General features: G+C 41.9%; 1 protein-coding gene across 9 annotated transcripts in view; it reads left to right on the top strand.

Moving 5' to 3' along the window:
* pacsin1b (protein kinase C and casein kinase substrate in neurons 1b) overlaps positions 1-25,708 on the top strand; it is a 251,730-nt gene that overhangs the window by 211,071 nt on the left and 14,951 nt on the right. For all 9 annotated transcript variants that reach the window (XM_086011521.1, XM_086011523.1, XM_086011520.1 and 6 more), the window contains exons 4-8: positions 3,059-3,294; positions 5,138-5,293; positions 8,167-8,342; positions 16,338-16,458; positions 24,634-24,761. In XM_086011521.1, the coding sequence (XP_085867647.1) occupies positions 3,059-3,294; positions 5,138-5,293; positions 8,167-8,342; positions 16,338-16,458; positions 24,634-24,761 (817 nt within the window). The remainder of the gene's footprint in view (positions 1-3,058; positions 3,295-5,137; positions 5,294-8,166; positions 8,343-16,337; positions 16,459-24,633; positions 24,762-25,708) is intronic.

Genomic DNA, 25,708 nt, shown 5'->3' with positions numbered 1-25,708 from the left:
TTCCATATGCATTGATGCAAGAGTCAGAACTACCAAGCTTTATTCAATGTAATTTGAGTTACCATGGAAACCAGTTTCACAAAGACTAGATGGGACACCTAATAGCTTTCTGACTTGGTTACATAGAATCAGCATAATTACTGTTTTGTAGAATTTTTAAAAATAGATTTTGGAAAAGGAAATAATTGAGCATGCAATAAGGACAAATGGGATGTGTTTGATTACTGCCAGAGAATTGTAGAGAAACACTAATCTTGGATTATTTGTAAACATATTGTAAAAGGCCAATGAAGCCTCTGAAGGTTTAAAGTTGTATCTCATAATTAATTCATTCCCTATGATACATTAAATATCACTGATGCAAGCTTGTGTTTAGATTTGAAGATAAGGTAGCACACCGTGGATGATTTGTTTCAAAGAGCAAGGTTTAAAAGGGTGCTTCACAGAATAGTTTTTATATATTATATATATATATATTTTTTTTATATTAAAACCCCAGGTGTACTGGTATTTTCAGATGTATCCTACTGTCTGTCATTGCACAGTTGCAGCAGCCATGCCTGGCACTCAGCGATGCCTTTTCTATAATCTGATTGGAATGCTTGCTGTCTGTTCTCCTCTTCCTCCCAAACCCCCATGCCCAAGGTCAGTTATAACATCCCTGTTGCCCTGTTTCCGGCTCGCTAACTCAGCACAGGCCTAGAGTCAAACCAGGGACCTTCTGGTCTGTGTGGCATCGTTTTGCATTGTGCCTTTGCCCACAATGTCATTGGGTAAATCTGTCATTTTAAAAGTATTTTTTGTATTTTAAATTGGTCAAGTTGAAAAAGTATACAAGTTATTTTTAAAAATTATTTTTAAATGATTTTTATTATATCAGTAGATTAGCAACCATGTACAGTATTGTGTATAATAAGCACAGTACCAGTAATCCCTTCAATATTTAATTTGCAAACCTAATTTTAAAATCAAAACAGTGCATGCAGGAAATAGTCTAAGCAATCCAGTCTTTAAAAATATTTTGAAAGTCCTATTTATAGAGTGGCTGTGACTGCTCAGTGCTATATCAGGCTCAGTGATTTGTGTGAGTTAAAATACCAAATTGATGCATATATACGCTCCAGCCCAAACTTGTGCCAGTTCCTTAGGGGAGGAAATGTGATTAACACTATCTAAGCTGCAGCTATGACTTAAACTACTGGCTATAAGTGAGTTATTTGGTATTTTTAAAATTTTGGAACCCATCACACTTGTAACTCTTTCATTTCTCTTTTTTTTTTAAAAGATGCTTTCTTCCATATACAGGAAACTTTGGTTTATCTGGAGGTTGTATGCTCAGAAACCTCGATCTAACGGCAGAAATCAGCAGCCGTTTTGGTTAGGTTTTTTTTCTTCTAGCATTTTTTTTTTTAACAGTCAGGCTCTGGAAAGCGTCTCTGTAGCTTAGCAACAGCTTCAGAGACGCTTCCAAGGTACAGGCCGAGTGTTTACAAGCTGTTGCTAAGCAACAGTGTTTGTTGTCAGATACGGAGATGAAAACCTCCGTATCCTTCAACATTAGCGCTGGTCTATCCGGAAGTTTTGATAGATCGGCAGCAGCTCGGTCCCGTCGGTGCCGGATATCAGAACTTTTCCTGTAGCAGCTGGTGTTTACCTGTGGTAGGCTCAGTGCTTCAGTCTTTTATATTAATATTCTGTCTTTAATTGCATCACCTATATCAGGGGCATCCAAGCTGTGGCCCATGGATGACATGCAATCCCCAAGTCCTACTGATCCAGCCCTCAAAGCACAGTCATCTTGGCTCTAATAGTGGATATACTTCTTATTTGCTGTTTTGGTTTTTGTGGGTTAGGAAAGGGCTGCTCTTAGTGCTGGTGCCTTATTGATAGTGTTGCCCTTTAGAGCTCGTCTATCAGTAAAGAAAGAAGAAAAACTTGTATTTTTATAACACCTTTCACAACATCAGGGCATCCCAATGTGCTTCACAGCCAATGAAATAACTTTGGAAGTGTAGTCACTGTTGTAATGTAGAGCAGCATGGCAGCTAATTTGCACATGCCAGGGTCCCACAAACAGCAATTCAATAAATACCCAGATAATCTGTTTTAGTGGTATTGGTGGCATGGGGTATTTACCTGAGGCACTTCCCACGACTCCCTCAGTTCTGCACTGACGTCTCAGCCTAGATTATGTGTTCAGGTCTCTGGAGTGGGGCTTGAATATGGCGGAAGAATAACATTTGTGGAACTATTACATCTGTCACTGTGCTCAAATCTCTGGAGTAGGGCTTGAGCCCATGATCTTCTGACTCAAGAGGGAAGAGTTTTACCAAGCGCCAAGATTGACACCTTGGATATATGTAACTTCAGATAAATTAATGGGAACATGGATTTAAATGTTAAATTTGGTCCCTAAGAATCCTCGGTATTTAACTATGCAGCCCACACCTGACTTGTCTAATGGAGGACAGCCTCTTCTATTTAACGTGTTTTTGGGTGATATACCAAAATTGAGCAAATCTTTAGTAACTAATAAGCATAATTTTATAGTGACTATAAAATGGGTGTGTTCGCCTCGCTGCAGCTACTGAGATCCCCAGCCGGCCGCAGTAAAACCTGCACATCAGGTTAAAGCAGAGGCTTCAGGGCCTCATTAACACATTTAAAATGCCAATCCGCCTCCTGGCAGTGGGTTGGCTGCCTGTCCCCCATCCTGCCTGAGTAAAAGTTGAAAGTGGGCGGGTTGGGGGTCGGGAATTTAGATTTTTAAAACTTTAACATCCCCCCGCCTCCAACCCACCCCCCTTTTTCATGTTAAAATTCCGCCCTTTGTATGTGCTTTTGGCCAGTTTAGTTAGGGTGAAGGTACGACCATCTCTACTACATCCTATTTACTTAAAAGGATTGTTATTAGAACTGTGGTGGAGTCTAGTTTCTCTTGCCTATCAGCTGGAATGTTACTTTGAAGAAGAATAAGTATTTAAACAGCAGATTTATTGGTGATTAAAGTGGTTGCGGTATGAGCCAGGCTGATGATAGATGTCTGTACCATGTGTAGGACCACAGTATGGCACTCTGGAGAGAGCCTGGATGGCGCTAATGACTGAGGCAGATAAAGTAAGTGAGCTACACCTGGAGGTGAGAAATGCACTGACCAGTGAAGATTTTGAAAAGGTAAAGAACTGGCAGAAAGATTCCTTCCACAAACAGATGATCGGAGGCTTCAAAGAGACCAAAGAAGCAGAGGATGGATTCCGGAAAGCACAGAAACCCTGGGCTAAAAAACTGAAAGAGGTAATGTGCAGATTCAAATGCCTTATTGAGTGATATTTCATTACTGCTTTGCTACTGTCTTTTACACAAGAGCTATAAAATAGATATGTCTCCTGCAGGTTAGTAGGATTATGAAAGGTGTGTTAATATGAAGGAGCTACCTGCAAACTCCTCATAAATTAGCAGCTTTTTTACCTCACCTATTCCTAAAAGCTGCAGCTATTTTAAGATTTAAATTTGTGACACTCCAATAATTAAAATAATTGGATTTCATGTTTCTTTTCCCTTCAGTGTTCTGTCCTCATGAAAGTGAGTGTTTGCATTCCATTTACTTGTGAGGTGGAGCATTACATCCTAGATAATATTTATTTTCCATTTTTATTGTCTCTCTTTTTCTCTGCATCCTCTTCCCTCTTCTCCCCTCCCCCCTTCCCCAGGCCAAGATTGGTGTTGCTGTAATGTGTCTCCTGCCATCTTGGAGGAGACCTGGGGCCTTTCTAATATGTATGACTTAGTATTGTATTATGTGGTATAGTTAGCTGCTGTGCCTAAGATAATATACACATCTGGTGACCTGGGATCATCCACTTCTAAGCAGACTAGTAAAACGGGGACTGCTTGCCTCCTACAGTCTTCATTTCCTTCTGCAATTTACAGGCTTTTAAAAAGTATTCTTGGCATTGCCTAACTCTGCTCCTTGTCTTTTTTTTTCCAGCCTTTGCTCTTCCCTATATATCCCAATAATAAAAAAAAAATCATTTTTTTATCTCAACCCAAAATGGGATAACAGGTCCAGAACTGATATAACCTCAAACAAAATTTCAGCTTCTGCAAGAAAGTGATGCAGTAATGATGTGAATTTGTTTCAAAATATGCACTGAACTGGATTTAAAATATTTGATCATTACCAATGGTTCAGTAAGGGACATATTTGCCAGCTCACAGAGCAGCTCCTCTGAAGGTTCTTTTCATATATTTGGTCCTTTTTCTGTATAGTTTTTGGTGTTCCATATTGCTGAGATTCCTCCAGGGGTGGGGAAGGCGGTGGGGGGAATTAAATGATTAGAATTTGTCCAGAAACGTCTGTGTATGGCATTGTGCTGGAAACCATTTCAAAAATATACCTTTCTTGGTGGCTCGATTATCAAATCATGAAGTGTCGGGTCTTTTCAGCTGCAGGTTCCTGTTTTTTTTTCTTTCTCTTTCCCGCCCCCCCCCCCCCCCCCCCCCGAGTCGTCAGCCATTGCCAAAAGTTCCTTCACAATGAACCCTGTAATCTACCCAACTGGTGAATAGATGGCAGTATTGCTGGGAATTCACCAGGAGTCCTGTGTGAAAGGACTATCCCCACCCCATCCCACCCCCACTTTCATAGGAATAGCACATTCCCGGCTTGTGGCCAAATTCTAATCATTTCATTTCCCCCACCCCCTAGTGAAAGAGATGGGCACTCCCCTTGTAGAAAGCCTCCTTCGATTTATCGATTAAATGCATAGATTTTCACCCATGAAAAAGTGTTTCTATTTAACATACAGCTTGCTCTTTCTACCCATTTTTTTCCTGCTACTACTTTTGTTTACATGCTCCTTCTTCCTTGGTTCATCCCTTGGCATTTAGAACTTTTGGAGATATGCTACATGAACAATAACTATGGCCACTCAGAAATTCTGCAGCCATATCAGAAGAAGGGGGAGGGAAGGAAAAATGACAGGCCAAATCCCCTTTCATTATTGGGCTTTGACTTTCTGTTTCTCTGCAATCCCATTGGAATTTCTGTTGAATCCGAGACATCCCATAGTATAGGCCTGTCAAAAAAGTTGTTTGCAATCCTTTTTAATATATATCATTTCTTGTTTTTACATAGGTGGAGGCAGCCAAGAAGGCTTATCACCTAGCCTGTAAAGAGGAAAAGATGGCAGCTACAAGGGAGGCAAACAGTAAGGCAGAGCAGTCAGTCACTCCAGAGCAACAGAAGAAACTACTGGACAAAGTGGAGAAATGCAAACAGGAAGTTCAGAAGGTGAGACTGCTAAGTGTAGAAGGCAATTCTAATGTTGCAAATATATATATACATCTTGGTGCAAATAAACTCCAATATTCAGTCTAATATTTTCTGTAAGGACTCCACCAATTTGTCCCATGCATGAGTAAATAGAAAATAGCCACAATACACCTCTTTGGCAATGAAATTAAGTCTAAATGTTGGATTAGAAACATAGGGGTTGATTTTTCAGTGTGCCGTGGGGCGAGCTTTTGGGCGTGCGGGGGGCTAAAATCCCGAATTCGGGGGTCCCGACACCATCCCGCCCAAAACCCACCTCCATGTAAGTTTCAAAGGAGGCGGGTACCGGCCCCGCACTGGGACCCGCCGACCCGAGGCGGGAAGGGATTAGTGCCAATTAATTGCCTGTTAACAGGTAGTTAACAGGCAGTTTTTAGCCTAATCCCTATTTTGAAGGTTGTCGTGTGGGATTCCCGACGGCTCCAAACCACGCCAGGTTAGAGGAGTCGGGCCGTCGGGTTGAAGGACTTGGAGGGGTCGAGATGTGGGTGTTCAGATGAGTGATGTGTGCATGAGTGCAAAGGTAAGTGTGTTTGGTGTGTCTAAATTGCGTAAAGAAGTTTAAATTACCTGTACTTACCTTTACAGCCTTCCTTCCTCTAGGCTTCGGGAGTCCATCATTCAGCCGGCACAGAAAGCAGAATGGCTGCGATCTGTCAAAAGTGACAGCCTGCAGCTTTCAGTGCCGGCGAGATTTCTAACTGAGTCTGCGTAGAAGGACTCAGGTTAGAAGTAAGACTGTCAGTGTTTGACAGCTTCAAGCAGCTGTGAAACACTGATATTTCATCTGTCAACACGTCTTGACAGATGAAATTTCAGTCTGTGACGTCACCTGTTGCCGGGTGGCCCTTAATTGGCCTGCTGAGCCCGCTGGGCGGGCTCAACAAGGTCAATCAAGTGAAAATCGCGTGGATTGGTCGCATCTCGATGGAGGCGGGACTAAAACCCGAAAGTTGTAGTCCCGCCTCCTTCCCGACTTCTGAAGGAAAATCCAGCCCATAGACAAGCACCTATTCAGAGGATTCCAAATTTAGATAATATTGTATGTACATTTTTGTGTTGTATTTTAACTGTATTTGTAGGTCATAAGTTTTGGAGATAGAGTTAATACCAGTTATGGGTATTATTTCCTTAACAAGTGAAGGATTACAATTATCTTAGTGAACATTCAGCCCTTGTAAACAACTCATGGTAACTGTAAATCAAACATGTTTGATACAGGCCTACATCAGTTCTAAGTTTCCTGTACCTTTGCTGTTTTGGTATCTATAGCGTAAATAACCCAAACGAATATTTGTGTGACCATATATTAATGCTATCATTTTATTACCATTCTCTTAATGATCCTTTCAATGACATTGTAATCCTGAGAGTTGAAGGATTAGTGATATAAAGACTCGTGGTTGCTAGGGATACATCTGATTAGCTGAAGCCTCACATCTGCTGTCTTAGTAATGGAGAGTTTACTTACTAATATAACTGCAGTAAACACTCAGCTGCTGAAATAACAATCTAATAACATATTGGCCCAATTTTAAGTTGGGGGGGGCGGTGAGCGCAAGCGCGGGTATGGTGAACCCCGAAGCGGGTGGCAAAACCGGAGACACGGCAGCCCAGCCGATACTAACGGTCACTAAATTTTCCCCAGAGTCCCACCTGTACGCAGCCAGATCCACTACCTGGCCAGCGGGCAGGAGTAGGAATTCGGCATCAGGAGGCTGCAGCCGGGGATCCATGGGAACGGTCTCTGTCAGTCACCTGAGGGGGGTGGGGGGCTCTGGAGGCCCAAGACTTCCTCGGGAGACTCAGAGGAGCATTCCTACACCTACTGGCCCACAAGAACACCTAAAATAAAATTTTAAACCTTGCCTGCCCATGATCCACCTCTTAGTATGACTGCTCCCTCGCTCAGGCCTCCAACTAATATTGCAGTCCGGTCCCGATGACATCATGACTGAAATGCTAGGAACACTTTACCTCTGTTCATTGTAGATGCTTTGTGGCATATTAGCAGCAACTAGGTGATGGGTGCAGTGATATAATCTGATGTTCTGTGAAGGCTGCTGTGAATAAATGCTATTGGGTATACTATTGTATGTGAATAATGTAAATCTAGTGGGCAGCATTATAAATGCAAAAAAATGACAGTAGTCTTTGGGCAACACTTGTATTGAAAGGCAGATAAGGTTAAATGTCATGGAAATAACTTATTTACAACATAGTGAATAACTACAAAAAATAAATTGGATTGAACTCTTGAACTTGAAGCCTAGTAACCACAATGGGGTTTTCAAAAATCTTCTTTTAAAATAATATGTTTATATATCTGCAAACATAATGTCTGTTCAGATGACTGAAGCTGCTCAAGAGGATTACGTTATCTGAATCCTTCAGTTGCCTGGTGACTCCTTCCATTGTATTTTGTGTGTGGTATCAGACTGGAGCAGGTACTTGCATGATGACGATGTGGCCCTTTGGTGTTACCTTTTTGTAATACTGTTGCCCTCTAGAGGTGAGCTGATGGTAACTGAATAAGACAGCTCCAAAAGATTTCCAAAAACCGTTGAATCAATTGTAGCCATGTTTAAATGTCTGAATGTTTCTGGTTCACCATGGAAAAATGCATTGATGATTCTTGGCAGGTCATATAATGTGGCTCAAGGATTTAGGCTGTGCGGCTTTTATTGAATGGATTCTGCTAGTGTGAGGTCCCAACTGCCTCCTTTTGGCGTATTATGTGTGGTTATGCTGCCATGATGACCGATTAATGATTTTAGGATTTGAATGCAAACTTGTTAATTGTAATTTATGTTGGATCAATGCCTGTATAGACAAAAGAGAAGTACGAGAAGGCCTTGGATGACTTGAGTAAATGTACACCGCAGTACATGGAGAATATGGAGCAAGTGTTTGAACAGTGCCAGCAATTTGAGGAGAAACGACTGGTCTTCTTCAGGGAAATGCTACAGGACATAAAAAGGCATCTAAACCTCACCGAAAACAACAAGTGAGTATTAATTAGAATTATATAATGTGTAACTATCCATTGCACAAATATTCAAATTCCTTACTGTCTCACTGGAAAAACATTGATCGCAAGATAGGTTGGGTATGAGAAAGGATTTTCAACCATTTGATCTCATCTTTCCAGAACACCAGCCCAGTTTACCCACAATAGTATCCAGTTGTTTCTGGGATGAGTCCTGTGTCCTGGCCTCAATTACTGCCTGTCAACCTGTTCCAACTGTTGAACCCCGCTGTGTAGAGAAATAACTCTTGATAGCTGTTCTAAATTTACCCTGAACCTGTGGCCTTTTATCCATCTGCTGTGCCATATCTGATGGCATTGTTTTCAATTTATTTTCTCTATCCCATTAAGTATCACTTCCCCGATGAACCAGAGCCTGCAGCCCCATAGTTTTCTGCCCCTAGCAGAGAACCCATACCCTTCAGGACTCACACAATCCTACATCACTTGTACCAGCTGCATATTTATTTTGTACCTCCCCTGTTTTTACTTCTAAAATATATGATTTCACACTTCTCTGCATTTGCCACTCTAAATCCACAAGAGCAGTTTTTGAAAGGCTGGACTAGCTACATTGGCTCCAATAAAATATGTGGAGCCTTTATTAATGGTATAAATGCACTGCTACAGAGCTCCACAACTGGAAAGTGCCGATGTATAAGATTTGCTCAATACAGTACATCAATATTTAGAAGAGATTTTCATAAAACAAAACACCTATTTCAATCAGTTTGCATGATTAATTCTTTTGTTACTGATTTTAATATTAGAACCAGGCATGTGGAGATTGCCCCAAAATACCTTGTGCAACAACATGCTGATGTCATTACATATTCAAAAATGCATTGTGCAGCCAGGAACCCCACTGACTAGTTATTCTGCAGCTGGGTGCTGACCTCAGCAGTTTGGAGATGGTACACAGGAAACTGGGTTTCGAAACATATGGCTGAGGGATGAAAGAGGAGCAAATGCTGCCATGGTTCCAGGGATGAGGAATTACAGTTACGTGGATAGACTGGAGAAGCTGGGGTTGTTCACCTTGCAGCAGAGGAGATTTGATGGAGGTGTTTAAAATTCTAAAGGGTTTAGATAGAGTAAATAAAGAGAAACTGTTTCCAATAGCTGAAGGGTCAATACCCAGAGGCCACAGATTTATGATGATTGACAAAAGAACCAAAGGCGACATGAGGGAAAACTTTTTTACGCAATGGGTGGTTAGAATTTGGAATGCACTGCCTGATAGGGCGGTGGAAACTGATTCAATGGTAGCTTTCAAAAGGGTATTGGATAAATACTTGAAGGAGAAAAAATTGCAGGGATATGGGGAAAGAGCGGGGGAGTGGGACTAACTGGATTGCTCTTCAAAAGAGCTGGCGCAGACACAATGGGCCGAATGGCCTCCTTCTTCTGTGCTGTACTATTATTGATTCTATGATTCTAAGATGAGAACATGGTTTGAGCCCTGCTCTTGGCTGCGATTGCAATACTCTGGATGCTGAGCTGCCATGGAACATATCATAGTTTTAAGAGGAGTTAGCACTTCTAGATTAAATATTGATAATTATTTACAGCAATACTTTTGTAGAAGTTATTTTGAAAAATGCATTGAATTACAAAGTTACAATAGAAAATGTTTAGCAAAATTGTTTACAGCTGCACCTGACAATGAAGTTATTCCAAGGTATGACATTTTACCAACTGGAAAACCTCTTCTAGATCAATTTGAAATCTCAAAAACCATTTATAACAAAGCTGTTTATAACCAAGCACCATTTAACACATTTAAAGTGCCCTGGAGCAGAGCTGTATTTAATGAACATTAGCTAGTTGTTGTACCAGCTGGCATTTCCTTCAGGTGAGGCAGGCAGCCGAAGAGTGACCGCACCATTGAATGGGATGGGTTGGCATACCAGCCACAAATCAATCAAAATAATGAAACCTGGTGAGATACAAACTGCTTGTCACCCATTGACATCTTTTGTTACCAAAACTAACAGAGGTTTACACTGTTTGGTCCTGTAACTCTATATACTTCTAATTCACAACATTTTCTGAAACTTTTACAGCCTTTTCTATCTTTTTTTTTCAAATATACATTTAAATCTGTTTAAAATGCATAAGCAGTGATTGGGAAGATTAGTACCAGCAGCCAAACGGCATACTGCCTTAATGTGACATCGTGTGTTGGGGAAGGTGGGGGAGAAGCATCAGGAGAGACTCTGGTATGTCTCCAAGCAACTGGTTATACAACTGATTTGCAGGGGCACCGGAGTAGGTTGCCTGCATATCCATTCAGCCCGGCTATGGTTTGTGTCTCGGAGAGCCTAAAATGGTTTCAAAAAGAAAAAATGGCGGAAGGAGGAGAAAGGTGGAGGGATTATTTCAATTTGCACTTTCATGAACTCTGTTCTTTTTCCTTTTCTCCCCCTCCTCTTCTGACGGTGCTGACTAATGATGGAGTACAAATCCATAAGGGTCAGTAGCCCTCCTATACTTCACCCAGAAGGGGAGCCAGGTACTGAATGTCAGCAGACATCACAACCCCAAGCCTGATCCTCACCTTACGTCCTCACACACATATCTATTTCCTTTTATTCTTCCCTCTCCCAAAAAGCCTGATCGCATGCACTGAGATAAATTGCAGTGCTCTTACCATCACCCTTGCTGAGATCAGCTAACCCAATGCAAATAAGGGATTGAACCCAAGATCTTCATGTTCCACAATGGCCAGCACATTTACCTACTGACCATTGGGGAGCTGATATGAAACCAAAATTTGAAGTTATGATTTCAAAAAGCTTCAGTATGTGGAGTTTGTAAAATAAAAGCTATCAATATCTTATTGAGAGGGACAGTAAAAATACTGGCATTTCAATGGGAGTAGGCGAATAATGAAAATGTCGAGCCCATTTAACTGACTGCAGATAATGCACAAGATGGAAAAAAAATCAACAACGTATGTGTGCTATGAATAAAAGGTGGACCATTGTGTAATACAACCAAAAATGGTAAATCTCATCAAATGGGCTGACTCTTACCATAAGATTGAAGTTCCTTTGCTTTCTTTACTGAGCATCCATGATTTTAAAACCGAGCGATCCAGAACATGTTAGGCATGCACCATTGATGATGACTGGCTGGTTTCAGGACAAATGTAACAGAAGTTAGCGAGAAATGCAGGTTTCCTTTATTATATCACAGTTGAGAAGGGATTGAACCCAAGATCTTTATGATCCATGTTGGCAGCATAGTTACCCACTGACCACTGGTACTGACATGAGACCAACATTTGAAGCTATAATTTCAAAAATCTTACTCCACATTGAGAACTACATTCCAAGTTTGGGAGTTGCACTTGTTGCCAGTTTGGAGTATATCTAAGGGCTGAAATCCAAATAGTCACGCTGCTAGCCTACCACCCAGTCATAGTCCATGGGTGAAAAATTTAACCCATGTTAAAATAGTTGATTGAACCTCATTTTGAGTGCTGTTTGAGCTAACAGGCTAAGAAAGCTCATTAGTAAGAGTGGTTTGAGGTTACAGTGCACCATCTTGGGGAAAGGAAGAGTCATAGTAGAACTAATCCTGCCAAATAAAGTGTGCCATCTGTTGGCTCATGAAGGGTTTCAAACTTAAGAAAGTTAATTTCAGAAAGAGAAAGCAAGAAAATGCTATTATGTACATAGGGTAGTCCTGGTGGCCATCTGAGGTGGGAGCATGATGATGTGAATTGGGTGTGGCTGGGGGAAACACTAGCACTATAATCACATTGGCATAATTTGTTTTTTTTTGTGCTAGATGTCTTTTAAGGTTCAGTGTCATTGGCCAATCGGTAAGCTGACCTCTTATCCTACGATCCAGCGTGCACCTTATACTGCCCAAAAGGTAATGATAACATGACCCAGGGATCGTAACAGAGAACCTTTGCTCCATATAACCAGCTACTGAAATATTCTAAGTCACAAAACATTCATCTCCCTTTACAGAAGGTAGACTGAAAACACTATCGAGCCAAGCACAGCTTCAAACTAATAACTGATTTATTTTACATAAAATACATGATTTATTTTACATAAAATACATGAATGGTTTTCACAGTGACAGCAGTCAACTTCCTACGCTCCTTGGTTATGGCAGAACAATAACAATTTAACTTACTCCATAAATATAGGTTCCCTTTATTTCTAGCTAAGCTATACAAAGCTAGCTGGACCAGACTTCCTGTAGCCTGGTAGGGCACAGCCGACCTGCTCTGTGTGTGAGTGAGAGATCAATTGATTGATCTGACAACTGCGTTAAGTTTGAGATCGGAGCTTTGGCCCGTCGAGCTGTCAAAGTTCCTACCCGTTGATGCATGAGCACCAGGCTCCCAAATGTCTACCCTTAGTTAAGTCCCCGGCTGTGTGAATGGAACAAAACACCAGGCCCTCTGGCATTGCAGTAATGTGCTTATACTGAGAATGTTTATTCTCCTCAATCCTGTGATTCCCAGCAACCAAAATAAGATGACATTATGGTTAAAATGCAATGTCAGTGTCAATGTAAAAATTTGAAAAGCTGGGCTCTGACAAAGATTTGCTGCAGGGTCTTGGTAACCTTTTATGTATATCTGCCTATTGCAGTGTGTAGTGAATGGCAGAATGTACACCAGTAGAGACTCAAATCTTTCTGAGCCATATTATTATACTCCTTTTCCTGTACCCTGTTCTCCCACACTGACCAGATGCTTTAAGCTATCCAGTCAGTGCTACTGATCGATAACTGGAATGACAGCTACACACTGCAATAATGCGGATGCTGCATAGATGACCTGCTGATCAGAGCTCATAATGTTGTGAGATAATTTGAAGAATTGTATTCCCACTAATGTTTAAAAGTAAAATGTCTCTCTGATAAAATGACAGATCATCAGTAACTTTAAATTCTGGAACTATGTAAAAATTGTCTTAGGATAATTTATGTTGAAGAGTGTTGGGTATGAGCTCCTTGAACCCACCAGACAGCCTTATTCTGATGTATGATTTATTCAGAGTCAGAAAAAACTTGGATGCAGCGACAATATCTGAGTTAATTGGAAAAGAACAAACAACAAATGACCAAATGAAGTGATTTGTTTCTAGAACTGGTATTAAAAACAACTTGCATTTATAAAAATGCCTTTACTATAAAGAAATGTCCCAAGACATTCCCACAGACTGGATAGGTGGATAAAGGGAAAAGGTTTGAAGGGATATGGGAACAGGATGAGTAAATGCAATTATTATTATTTGATCGCATGGAGGGTAAACACAGACTAGTTCAGACAAATGGCCTGTTTCTGTGTTGTAACTTCTATGTATACTTCAAGTAAGCTTAAGGAAACAGATACTGAGCCAGGAAGGCAGAGATTGAGGCAAGTGGCAAAAATAAATAGAAGAGTCAGGTTTTAAGAAGCTTCTCAAATGTGGCAAAAAGGTTTCAGGGAGGGAGTTCAATCAGTAAGGAACAAGGCAGATGAAAGCTTCCCCACCAATGGTGGGGTGAAGTAGGGGTGGGGGGTGGGGTATAGCACAGGAACAGAGCATTGAGAAGAATATCAGGCTGGAGGAGACATAAAGTGGGATGATGCCATGGAAGGATCTGTAGACAGAGGATTTTAAATTTGTGGCCTTGGAGAATGGGGAGCCATTGTAGATCAGTGAGGATGGGAGTGATGAGTGAGTAGAACTTAGTGTGGGACAGGATATGTGCAGTAGCGTTTTGGATACAGTTTAGCTTCTGGAAGGTGGAGATTGGAGTTCAAGGAGAGAGTTAGAATCGTCTAGTTTGGAGGTGACTAACGGAAGCTGAGGGGAGGGTGGAGGCAGGCAATGTTGCAGAGGTGGAAATAAACAGTCTTGGTGATGGATAGGATATAGACTAAGTATGTACAATAAATGAGACATTAGGTGTAATGGCACTAATATCTTCGCAATCGACCTAGCCCTGGCAGTATTGGGGTTTAGTTCTTGCAAAGAGCAATTTCTGAACAAAATTAAATTAAGGGCAAGGATTAGTAGTGCAGCAGGTTGGTTGCCCTTGTCACTTGTTGCCAAGTGTTGGGGCATGACTGTACCTTTTTGTTTCCCCTAAAGTCCTTCACCGTGGCTGTTCTGTTGGGGAGAGGCCAGATGTATTTCTCACAAATCTTTAAAGTAATCCCAAGTTGCTTGTGTGCCTCTTAGCGGCTGCCTCTGGCTTTTCAAGACCGCTGAGCAAGTGTGTATTTGCGGTTACTGAAAGGGGGAGGTAATACAACCATGAACAATAATTTTTTTAAATAATTTACTCATAGCCATGTGCTTGGGGTATTTTCCAAGGGCATTCTGCTGGTTAATGACCCCTTTACACTATACGTTTTGTGCTGAATTGACAGTGAAGATGCAGAAATGTAAAATCTGAAATTGGCACACTTGCGCCACTTTGGAGACCAGTAGGTGGCTCAGTAGAGTTAGGAGTAACTCTTGTCTACTTCAGTATAACAGCTGGGAGCTGCCAGTACCAGAAACAAGGGCGTATGACAAAATAATGCATACAGTATATACATATTGAAACTACCTTATCTACAAGTGAGACCAACACCCTACTCCCAGGTCATTAGAATTATGTCAGAAAGTTGACTGACCTACGTGCAGCTGGGTGAAGGGACATGCTCAACTAGGCACTCTGTTTCCCTCTCAAACACACACCAGTGCCACATAAAGATATGTGTGCTGCATCATGTGTAACACACACATAACAGCACCTTTGCTGCAGCAGCTCAAAGTTTTGCAGATAATGAGGGAGTCACTGACTGTGAGCAGTACAAGGTGACCAGCCTTTAAATGAAACCAGGGCATCGGTGATGTTTGTGTGGAATTGGTGCAAATTCTTACATTACAGATGACAAATGACAGCCATTAGTGCGCAAACAACAGAACTACTGAAATCAAAAAATGCTCCTTGCATACTAACCAGGGAACAGAGCTGTCTACAGAATACAGATGAGCCAGGTTCTACAGCATCCCAGGTAAACCAATTAACATTAAAACCAATCTAGAAAAACACATGAAAACACTGTCTGTGAGATGTTAGCTAGCGTTGTTTGGAAAGATGTATTTTGCCTAGTCGACAATCTTAATGATCCTGCATTGGCACTATGTTGCAGTCTCATAAACTAACTCGTTCTGTCTTAGGATCTCAAGTCTTCCTTCCTTATACAAACTGCAGGCTTTTCTGCAAAGTCTTCCAGCCCTGGATTCGCATGAACACCCTCCAATTTTCTGACACTAGTCTCCTTTGTATCTCCCCTTCCTCTGGTTCACCTTCAGTAATTCAGCCATCTTGGTCCTACACTCTTTTTGACAATCTCCTTAAACCACTCCTTTTTGCGACCGCCTCCACCTTCAAAAGCCTATTGAAAACCTACTTCTTTGACCTCCTAGTTTTTTTTATTCTAGCTGAGGTGCCTTGGAACATTTACAGATTTAAAGAGGTTGTTATCATCAGCTAGGCATCCCCTAACCATGACTTGATTTACATCATCTTCTCTCCCACCCTTTGTGTTCTACGCCCTTCACCTAGATTTCTCAACTTCCAGTGAAATTGGAGTCCATGGGAAATGCAACGGTTTTCTTGAGTGACTGTTGACTCTTGCAAACCAGATATAGCCCCATTTTTAGTATTTCTGTTGGAGGATGATGCCCTGTAGTTCTTCCCATTTTCTCTCTTCTCTCCCTTCCCTCCACTCCCCTCCTCTCCCCCCCCCCCCCCCCCCCACTCCACTTCCAACATTCCACTGTGTTGACTATCAACCTTTGACCAGACTGGGAAAACATTCATAATTAAGCCAAGTGACTCCAACAGTGTTATGAATGTGGGGGAGTGTGCAACACTGCAACTGGGAAGTGGGTTTGCTCACCTAGTAGTAAATACGTTGCGTTATTATTTACCATTTATCCATCTGTTCTCTTGTAGCTACGCCAACATCTACCGAGAGCTGGAGCAGGTAATCCGGATCGCGGACACACAGGAGGACCTAAAGTGGTTCAACAGTACACATGGGCCTGGAATGCCAATGAATTGGCCCCAGTTTGAGGTAATATTTTTTCATCCTCCATAATAGCTCATACAGTATATACTTAAAGCATTACTTTTTTGACTAAATATTATGGTGACCTTGAAGAGCTGTCTTACACGTATCTGTGCCTCACTGCTGAACCCTGCTCTGGGGTATATTGGCCCAGTAATTCGGGTCCAAATGCGCGAGTACGGTCTGGGTACTCGCGCATCTGGCCGGATGAAATGCCGGCGTTCAGGAAACACCGTGCATGCGGGGAACGCCGGCATTTCCAGTCCTCTGAACGAAGGGGTTCAGAGGCACAGCGCGTGCGACTGCACAGGCAGCGCGTGCGCAGTGAACTTCGTCGATTTCATTCATGGATTCAGTGAGGGTAAGTCCTTACAAGTTACACTTGAAAAAAGCATGTGTAAAGTTGCTCCAAGGCTGCGGAGGAAGATATATTTTATCGTGGAGCTTCTGAAAGGCAATATTTTTGTTTGGAAAAAGGAAGAAAATTATTTTAAGAAATGCTGAGGTTAGTTTTAAAGTTTAAATTTTTTTTTTTTAAACGGGTTTTCAGTACGGTAGGTAGAAGGAGCAATTGTGGCTGTGTGAATTGAATGTGAGAATGAGTGTTCTAAAATGAGTAATGTAACATTTCCAACACTTTTAAGAAAGAAACTTTTCATCAGTAATAAGTAATTATGTATGTATGTCCGCATATATTCCTTTACGTATATGTATGTATGTTTTATATTCCTTTACTTATATGTATGAATGTGTGTTTTTAATTATGATTTTCCAATAAGTTACTTTCTCTGAAAGTCATAATTAAATACATACATTCATACACATAAGTAAAGGAATATATACATACACGCAAAGGAATATATACAGACATACATACATAATTACTTAAAAGAATATATTACTGATGAAAAGTTTCTTAAAAATGTTGGAGTCATTTTCACATTTAATAAACACAGCAAATTCAATTCACATAGCCACAATTGATCCTTCTACCTACAGTACTGAAAACCCGTTTTAAAAAACAAAAATAAACTTTAAAACTTACCTCAGCATTTCTTAAAATAAATTTCCTCCCTTTCCCAAACAACCGCAGCCTCTGGAGCAACTGTACTCATGCTTTTTTCATGTGTAAGTTGTAAGGACTTGACCTCACTGAAAGCATGAATGAAAGCGGCAAATTTTACTGCGCACGCGCTGCCTGTACAGTCGCACGCGTTCTGCCTCTGAACCCCTTCGTTCAGAGGACAGGAAATGCCGGTTTTCCCCGCATGCGCTGTGCATGCTGAAAACCGGCATTTCCTCCGGACAGACGCGTAAGTACCCCGACCGTACTCGCGCGTTTGGAAGGGAATTACTGGGCCAACATTTTACATGTCAATAAAATGAAAAATTTAACAATTGCACGATTTGCCCCCTCGCATCTGCGACTGAGGGTCCAAGGAGGTGCATTGCACAAGAGGTCATCGTCGTACGTATCCTCACACTGTTCCCTTTCGGGAACTGTATGAAGTGGTGGAAGGATTTCTGGCCACGTTAACACTCCTTCCGTGACCATAACCATCTTCATACCAGCCATTAGGGTGGTTAGTCCTATGGCGTGAGGGTTTTACGGGCTCCCACAACCCATCTGAGGGGGGGGCCACCCACACCCACGGACGCAAGTATCCCACTGGATGTCCACCCAGAATTTATAGTTGGAGCTCCGACTCCACTTGCCGGGACTGTCTGGAGTGGGGTTCGAAACCCTACTCCTTCTGGCCCAGCGGCGGGGATGATTACTGCTACGCAAAAGGCCCACTCCGCACAAAAGGTGACACCCATACGTTTCCTGCGCCTTTTCCCTCCCCGTGACTGGAGCCCTATGCTGCCACTTGAAAGACCAAGCTATCATCTGTCCTTTTTGCGGCACCTTTGACTTCTCATTACCAATGATGAGCAGGCGCTGCGCCTCCACCTCCTTGAGGAGATTGCTGAGGTCATCATCAGTTCAATTGTGAGTTCTTTTAATGCCGTGAATTGTGCTCATTCCAGCCATTTCATGTTGCTAATCGGATTGGGCCTTTGGCATAGCGGTAGGATCCCCGCCGCTGGGCCAGACAGGGTAGGGTTTCGAACCCCGCTCCAGACAGTCCCGGCAAGTGGAGTCGGAGTTCCGGCTCTAAATTCTGGGTTGACATCCAGTGGGATATTTGCGTCCGTGGGTGTGGGTGGCCCCCCCTCCTTGTATAGCTTGTGGGAGCCCGTAAAACCCTCCCGCCATAGGACTAACCACCCTAATGGCTGGTTCAAAGATGGTTACGGTCACGGAATGAGCGTTAATCACGGCCATAAATCCTTCCACCACTTCATACAGTTCCCCAAAGGGAACAGTGTGAAGACACGTATGACGACGACATTGCTAAATAAATAAATGGAATTTAAAAAATTCTTTTAGGGCTTTTAAAAGTCTTTAAATTGCTTTAATTCTGTTTAAAACTACTTCAGATTCTTCAAAATAATGTAAACGTTTTTAAAAGTTTATAAAAGTTACCAAAATCTTCCAAAAACCTATTTAAACTGCTGCTTTGCATGTAAAAATGCTTAGCAGCTTGTCAGAAACATTGGGGGCGTGTCCTGTTAAACTGAGACCTCAAGGGGCGTGTCTCAGTTGCACAGCGCGCTACAGGCTTCGCGCTGGCTGCACTCCTGGGCGGCGTGACGTCAGACGCTGCCCGGGATTCTTCTGTTTCAAAATGGAATTCCAGGCGTTCCTGGAGGTGAACGGCAGGCGCGTCGGGTAAGTGTATATCGGGGGCTTACACGCGCGGCAAGCCTCCGACCCGAATTACTGCCCCATTATGTGTGCAAACCTGTGGCTTAATACAATGTGACAGTAGAAAGTAAACTAGAAAAAGATTTTTGGCAAAGTACAAATATTCAAAGTTATAGAAAATTGTACTGTCAGTTATGTTAATCAGTGACAGTATTTTCTAATGTGAAACTATTTGGTAGTGTCAGCTTGGCTCAGTGGTAGCACTCATCTCTAAGTCAGAAGATTGTGCAATCAGGCCCATCTCAAGGACTTGGGTCAGCCTAGATTATGTGCTTTTCAGTGCAGTACTGAAAGAACACTGCATTGTCGGAGGCTCCATCTTTGGGATGAAATGTTAAATCTGCCTGCTCCGGTGGATGAAAAATCCTATGGCACTACTCAAAGGCAGGGGACTTTGGCCAGCATACATCCCTCAACAAACACCAGCAAAATAGATTAACTTGTCATTTATCTCATTGCTTTTTGCGAGACTTTGCTATATGCGAAACAATAATGACCACATTTCAGAGAAATAATTAATTGGCTGTAAAGTGCTTTGGGATATCCTGAGCACATGAAAGGTGTTAACATAAATACAAATTCTTTCTTTTCTTTGATTTCACAAGGTTAATACACAGAGAAAGGGCATTTGGCATCCAAAAGGAACCTACAAACACTCCTCAATCACAGTTTCTTAAATGATGCCAGGGTTTTCACCTCCATTACACTACCATTCCATGTGCTGATCATCCTTTGTGTGAAGAACTTCATGACATCAGTTTTAAACTTACCTTTTACTGATTTGAACCTGTATGCCCTTGTCTCGTATTCCCTTGTCCTACTGTCACACTTTAGTTTGAAGTAGTGTTCTGGATCTACCTTTTTCATAATATTTGATGACTGGACATGGCACTCTTCATTGCATCCTTTCAAAACTGAAACGCCAAGGTTTATCCCATCTTTCCTTTATAACTGACCTCTGATGCTGGGGATCAATCTCTCTAAGCTGTCTCCAGGGCTTGAATGCTTTCCAACAGTAGCCCAGTTGATGTCTGATCTGAGCACTGACTAGAGCTTAAACATAGCTTTCATGAACTTGGACTGTGTTTTGGCTATGTACTTTAGTTCCGCATTCTGTTTGCAGTGATTGGACATTCAGTGTGTTGATTCCAGTAAAACCTGTGGATCTCTTTCAGTATCGTTCTTAGTTATTTCAACACCATTCGGAGTGTACTTATATCATCCATTTTTCTTCTATGGCAGTACTTTGTACCTATCCAAACTAAATTTCATCTGCGATTGATCAATCCACTTATATATTTTATTTAACTTTTATTTTGTAGTTCCTAAGCTGCCCCCTCAGGATTAATGTTTAAATGTATTACTATTTGACCTGTTTATACACAGCCCAGCAAAACCTAGTCATGTGCAAATATCTAACCAGAGTTCTACCTGGAGGAGCATTGCCTCCCAACTCTTAATGATGAACCAATTTTAAATGAAAGTCTAGGATGCACTTGCTGTATGCAGGACCCAAATATCTGTATTAATGTGATCTATATTCAAAACATTTATATTTTGAAAACCAATTTTAAATACATCATATTGTGAAGGGCACTTACTCGACATTTATATACCGATGTAGCTTGCTGGTAATGAATTATTCATGATGTGTGTGTACTACATGTGTATCACATATGTCACAATTCATTACCAGTAAGCTATTTCTGTGCATAAAAGACTTGCACCTAGCATGTGTCACACTTTAGACATCACACTTTGTGACAGATGAATGCTGTTGAGTTTTGGGGTCTGTGCCAATTAACCCTTTCACTCCTAAGTTCCGAAAGATTTGACTTGATCCATATTGGTGACAGTAATTATATTTTATTCAGTGAACATGAGACTTGATACATTACAGCATCTGAGCTGTAGTTAAACAAGGCGCAATCAAGGATTATATTACCCGTTGGGCCCTGGGTAGAAGACGCGATCTCCATGGGTCAACCCCCGTCAGACCTGGCCTCTAGGCTTGCTCGTCCGCCCGGTGTGACCCGTGTGGGTCCTCCGCCAACCCAAAACCCTCCTGAGCTCGTCTGGTGGATGTTCCCAAGCTTCTTGCCAAATGCCTCTACAACCTAAGTGTTTGAGAGACCCCTTCTTATACTATTACTTCCCAGCAAAGCCTATGGGGACCAGTTAACCCAATCATTGACTTACACCTGAAACCTGCCCCCCCCCACCACCAGTCCTAATGATCCTACCTGCCCCTGTCAGGCCCTCATCTCATGACACCCTCTGTTTTTGACCATCAAGACTCCTATCTGGGGTAGTTATGGCAACACAAACGGAACATGTCTCCATGTGTAGTGATATGGTGCCCTTGCCGTTTGCCTATGTTTTTAATTCCCTGCAGATATCATAACATTCCACACAGTGGCAGCCACACATGACCTTGCTTCCCAGGCTAGCTGACTGCTGTTTGTGCTCCAGGAAGGCTGCTGACTGTAATTTTAATTTGGCCAACCAAGGCCCAACGCTTCGGTCTCTTCCATTTTAAAATCTAACCGAGTCTACCTAGGGCATATTACAACAGGGTTTACAAGTAGATTATCAGTGCAGCAATAACATAATGAAATCTTTAAACTACAATTAACAATAGAATCAATTGATTTAGTTCAGGTTAGTTAGTATGGAGACTCTGAAATGAAGATTTCCCCCTTTCTTACAATACCAATCTTTTTTGAAAAAAGGAGAGAGTCAGGCATTTTATCCTGAATTCATCTGTACTGGAGTCAGCAATTTACTGACCTCCGCAATTTGCAAGAAGCTACAATTAGCTGAATTCCCTACAGTTGTGGCCTTAAAAGGACAGATTGGCAACTAAACATTACAACCATGTTCTATACTCTAGACTTTCTCTAGGAGATCCTACTAGATTTTTTGCTAAAATCTAGATATGTTCTGAGCTGATTCCTCTTGTTTAAAGAAGATCACCACCAGCAATTTTATACCTACTCACCTCAGCTGGGTTGGCAGTCAAGTCCAGCTCAAGCAGCCAATTTCCGATGGGGCCTGTGATGAGCAGAATTTATGACCAGCCCAAACATAGCCAATTACATCAAAGGGGCCAGGATCAAGGGAGGGATTTCCCATGGTGGGACTATCCTAGTATCCAACCTCCGAACCAAATCTCCCCACAATATTTCATTGTTGTTTTCTTGTTTCAGAACTTTTCCATTAGATATTTGTTCCTGCCTGAAGGAACCGACTTCTTGCTGCATATGGCCCCATGGATACCAAGTATCTTTCAGTACCTTGCCAACTTGCCCAGTCTTCATGTGAGCCTTGGCAATGAGTGTTGGCAAGCCATTGAAACGGGGGCAGGGATTCAGGGGTGGTTGGGGGAGGGGAGAGGGAGATCATAGCCAAGCCTGATCCCCTTCTCTTTGACACTTCCAGAGATCAGAAGCAGGAATCTTGGCTGTTCATTCTATTTACCCCTCCCCCCAACACACAGCTACTGTGTCCCATTTCTTGCAGATAGTAACACTGAACTGGCAAAACTCCCGTGAAAAGTTTTGGATGGAATGGGTTTCGAAGTTTCTGAGATTTGTATCATTTAGTTCTCATTAATTTACTATTGGACCATTTTCTCATGGATGTTTCATGCCTTAATATATGTTACAGCCATTTTATTAATACTTGGCCATGTGTAGAAATAGATCTACCAATTTCAGATGATCTGTTAATAACCAGGCTTTAACAAATCTTATGGTATGTTCATATTGAACCAATAGCATTTTAAATAAATCACAGGTGGTTTCAATAGAAAGACTAAGGGATCCCAAACATTTTTTAAACCAGGTATGGCCCTGGATTAGGGAGTTAACCAAAGTTCTGTGAGACTGCCTCCTTCTCGTCGGGAGGAGAGGGCGGGTCTCGCCGCTTCTCTCCAGACGCTTGTTGAATCCCAACTCCAGTACTTCCTTTCAACACTGTTTTGAAGAGGAAACAGCTTTGCAGTGAAATTAACGTTGGAGTATAAGCATGCCTTTGATTCCTCAAAGTAATGGCTAGAACACTACCTTTGCTCCTTTATGATTCAGTAAAGAGTCTGTCCAATCTGCATCTAAGCCCATACAGACCACCAGGTCCCAAGTTCAATCCTTTATTTGCAACTGGTTAGCTGCTAAGGTGACAGGGGCTCTACATTTGTCCTTAGCGTCTCTGATTTAGGAAATGGAGAAGACAGCCGAGGTTCCTGCTCCTGATTACTATGCAGTAGCACGCTGCTGGGAAATGCATGTGTCGACATTGGTTGGAGTCGGGTCAGCTCTGATAATCTCATGCTCGAATAGCCTGTCAGCACTGATTTAGTCGTTGGGCGAAGTAGCAGAGCGTGACCAGTGCTGGAGGAACTGTATTGCAGGAGACGTCTGTGCCTTCAGGAAAGGAGAAGCAATGTGAGGGAGAATATCCTACAAATGTTGCTATTGCAAACTCAGGTCTTCTGTCGATACCTTCTCTGTTTCAGTGACATCGGTCATTCATAAGCAGTCTGGGGCATTTTACTTTTATGGGAGTTGTTTCACACTGCTCTACAGCTACTTGTACAATAGCATAACCCAGGGACATAACTATAGCATCCCTTTGTGATCTGCATCAGATATTCATATCTTTCACATGTATGCTTCTTCGATCCCCTTGAAGACAGACCAAGCAAACACTTGACAGAAATTATTAAACTGCTTTATTTCATAGTGAGTGAACATAGAGGAACAGTTATGATCAGATTCATTTGGTTCAATCAGTACAGCAAGTCTTTGTGTAATAATATGAACATATGGAATACGCTATACTTCTTCACATCAATGAGTTGTCTTGCTTGATTTAAACAAACAAATTTCCTTTTTCTGGGTCTCGCCGCTTTAGTGCATCCTGTTTCAAAAGTCTGCCTCCCTGTTTCTGTTTTGTCTATCTTGCCGTTCGCAGCCATGAAAAGAGATCAAAGCCTTTCCAATATAGTGGGTGTGAGGTGAATATCCATTACTGAAATAAGCTAACAAATTGCTTATTATTTACAGTCTGAAGAAATTTCAAAATTAGCTTGTTTGAATCTTAACTACCTATTATCTCAGACCTCCTGTTTTTAAAAAAAAAAAACTTGCATAAATACATTAAAAGAAAACATTCAAAGTAACTTTTTTTTCCAAAATCCTTTCTGTGGAAAAATGGTCAGAAAGTCCTGAAACACGACCGTCACTAACGATTTCTCGCGATTTTATGTGAAATGAAAACTGTGATTGTTGTAACTATGCATATGGTGGCATCCCTGTAGTTGAATGGTTTTTGACTTGCTGTGCCTAAAAGGAGCGAATCTTTTACAGGAATATTCTGCGGACATAACTCACACTATTGCTAAAAGGGAGAAAGTAAAAAAGGTTAATGAAGGTGTTACTCTGACTAACGTCTCGCCAGGAGGAGAGCAGGTGACCCAGGCTGTGGACCGGGGCAGGTAGGTGCACTCTGAAGGGTGGGATTCTTTTTAATGAATAATCGTGGTAGAAAGCACCGTTTTTTAATAGGGAAGGCTACAAAGGCTCTTTTTAAAATTCTGCCAGCCTGTGATCTCCACACTGGATAGATACAAACCCTTAAGAATCCACTCGGACCTAACAATTGTGTTTCAAGACTGTATATGTTCTAAAAGGAGATGTCAATTCATTAAATATATTCAAGAAGGAGTTGGATATATTCCTTAAGGCTAAAGAGATCAAGGGATATGGGGAGAAAGCAGGGACAGGGTACTGAATTTGGATGATCAGCCATGTTCTCATTGAATGGCGGAACAGGCTCGAGGGGCCGAATGGCCTACTCCTGCTCCTATCTTCTATGTCTGCATATTTGCTGGTGTTTTTTATCCTCTTATCGGGTCAGACCTGGGCTGCATGACTTGTGCCAAAGCAGCAATATCATGAAATAGGTAGAACAGTGTGGGTGGCACCAGCAAGAGCATACTACCTGAAGTGTCTACTCCTAGTTGCCTGTGACCAGTAGTTTGGAAACATAAAATGAGGCATTACATGCCAAATCCGTAAAATAATGAACGGCGATATATGCCCAAGTGTGCGACTTCAAGGCAAACTTGGAGGGGACAGTGTTCCCACAATACTGCTGCTCTTATTCTGCCTGATGGTAGAGGTCGCAGGGGCAGAAGGTGCTGTTCAAATAACCTTGGTGAGTTGCTGCAGTGCATTCAGTAGATCATGTGTACAGCAGCCTCCTTATGATGGAGGGATGGTCATTCAGGCCAAGGACACTTCCCTGAGGAACTCTTGCAGCAATGTCCTGGTTTCTGCTGACTGGCCTCCAACAACTACAACCATCTTCTTTTATGTCAGGTATGACTCAAGCCATTGGAGGGTTTTCCCTTTGACCTTCATTTACTTCAGTGTTGCTAAA

The sequence above is a fragment of the Somniosus microcephalus genome, chromosome 18 (assembly GCF_052327205.1).
Source record: "Somniosus microcephalus isolate GS21.2 chromosome 18, FLI_Smic_1.0, whole genome shotgun sequence".
Taxonomy (NCBI): domain Eukaryota; kingdom Metazoa; phylum Chordata; class Chondrichthyes; order Squaliformes; family Somniosidae; genus Somniosus; species Somniosus microcephalus.
This window is presented reverse-complemented; position numbering and strand designations above follow the sequence as displayed.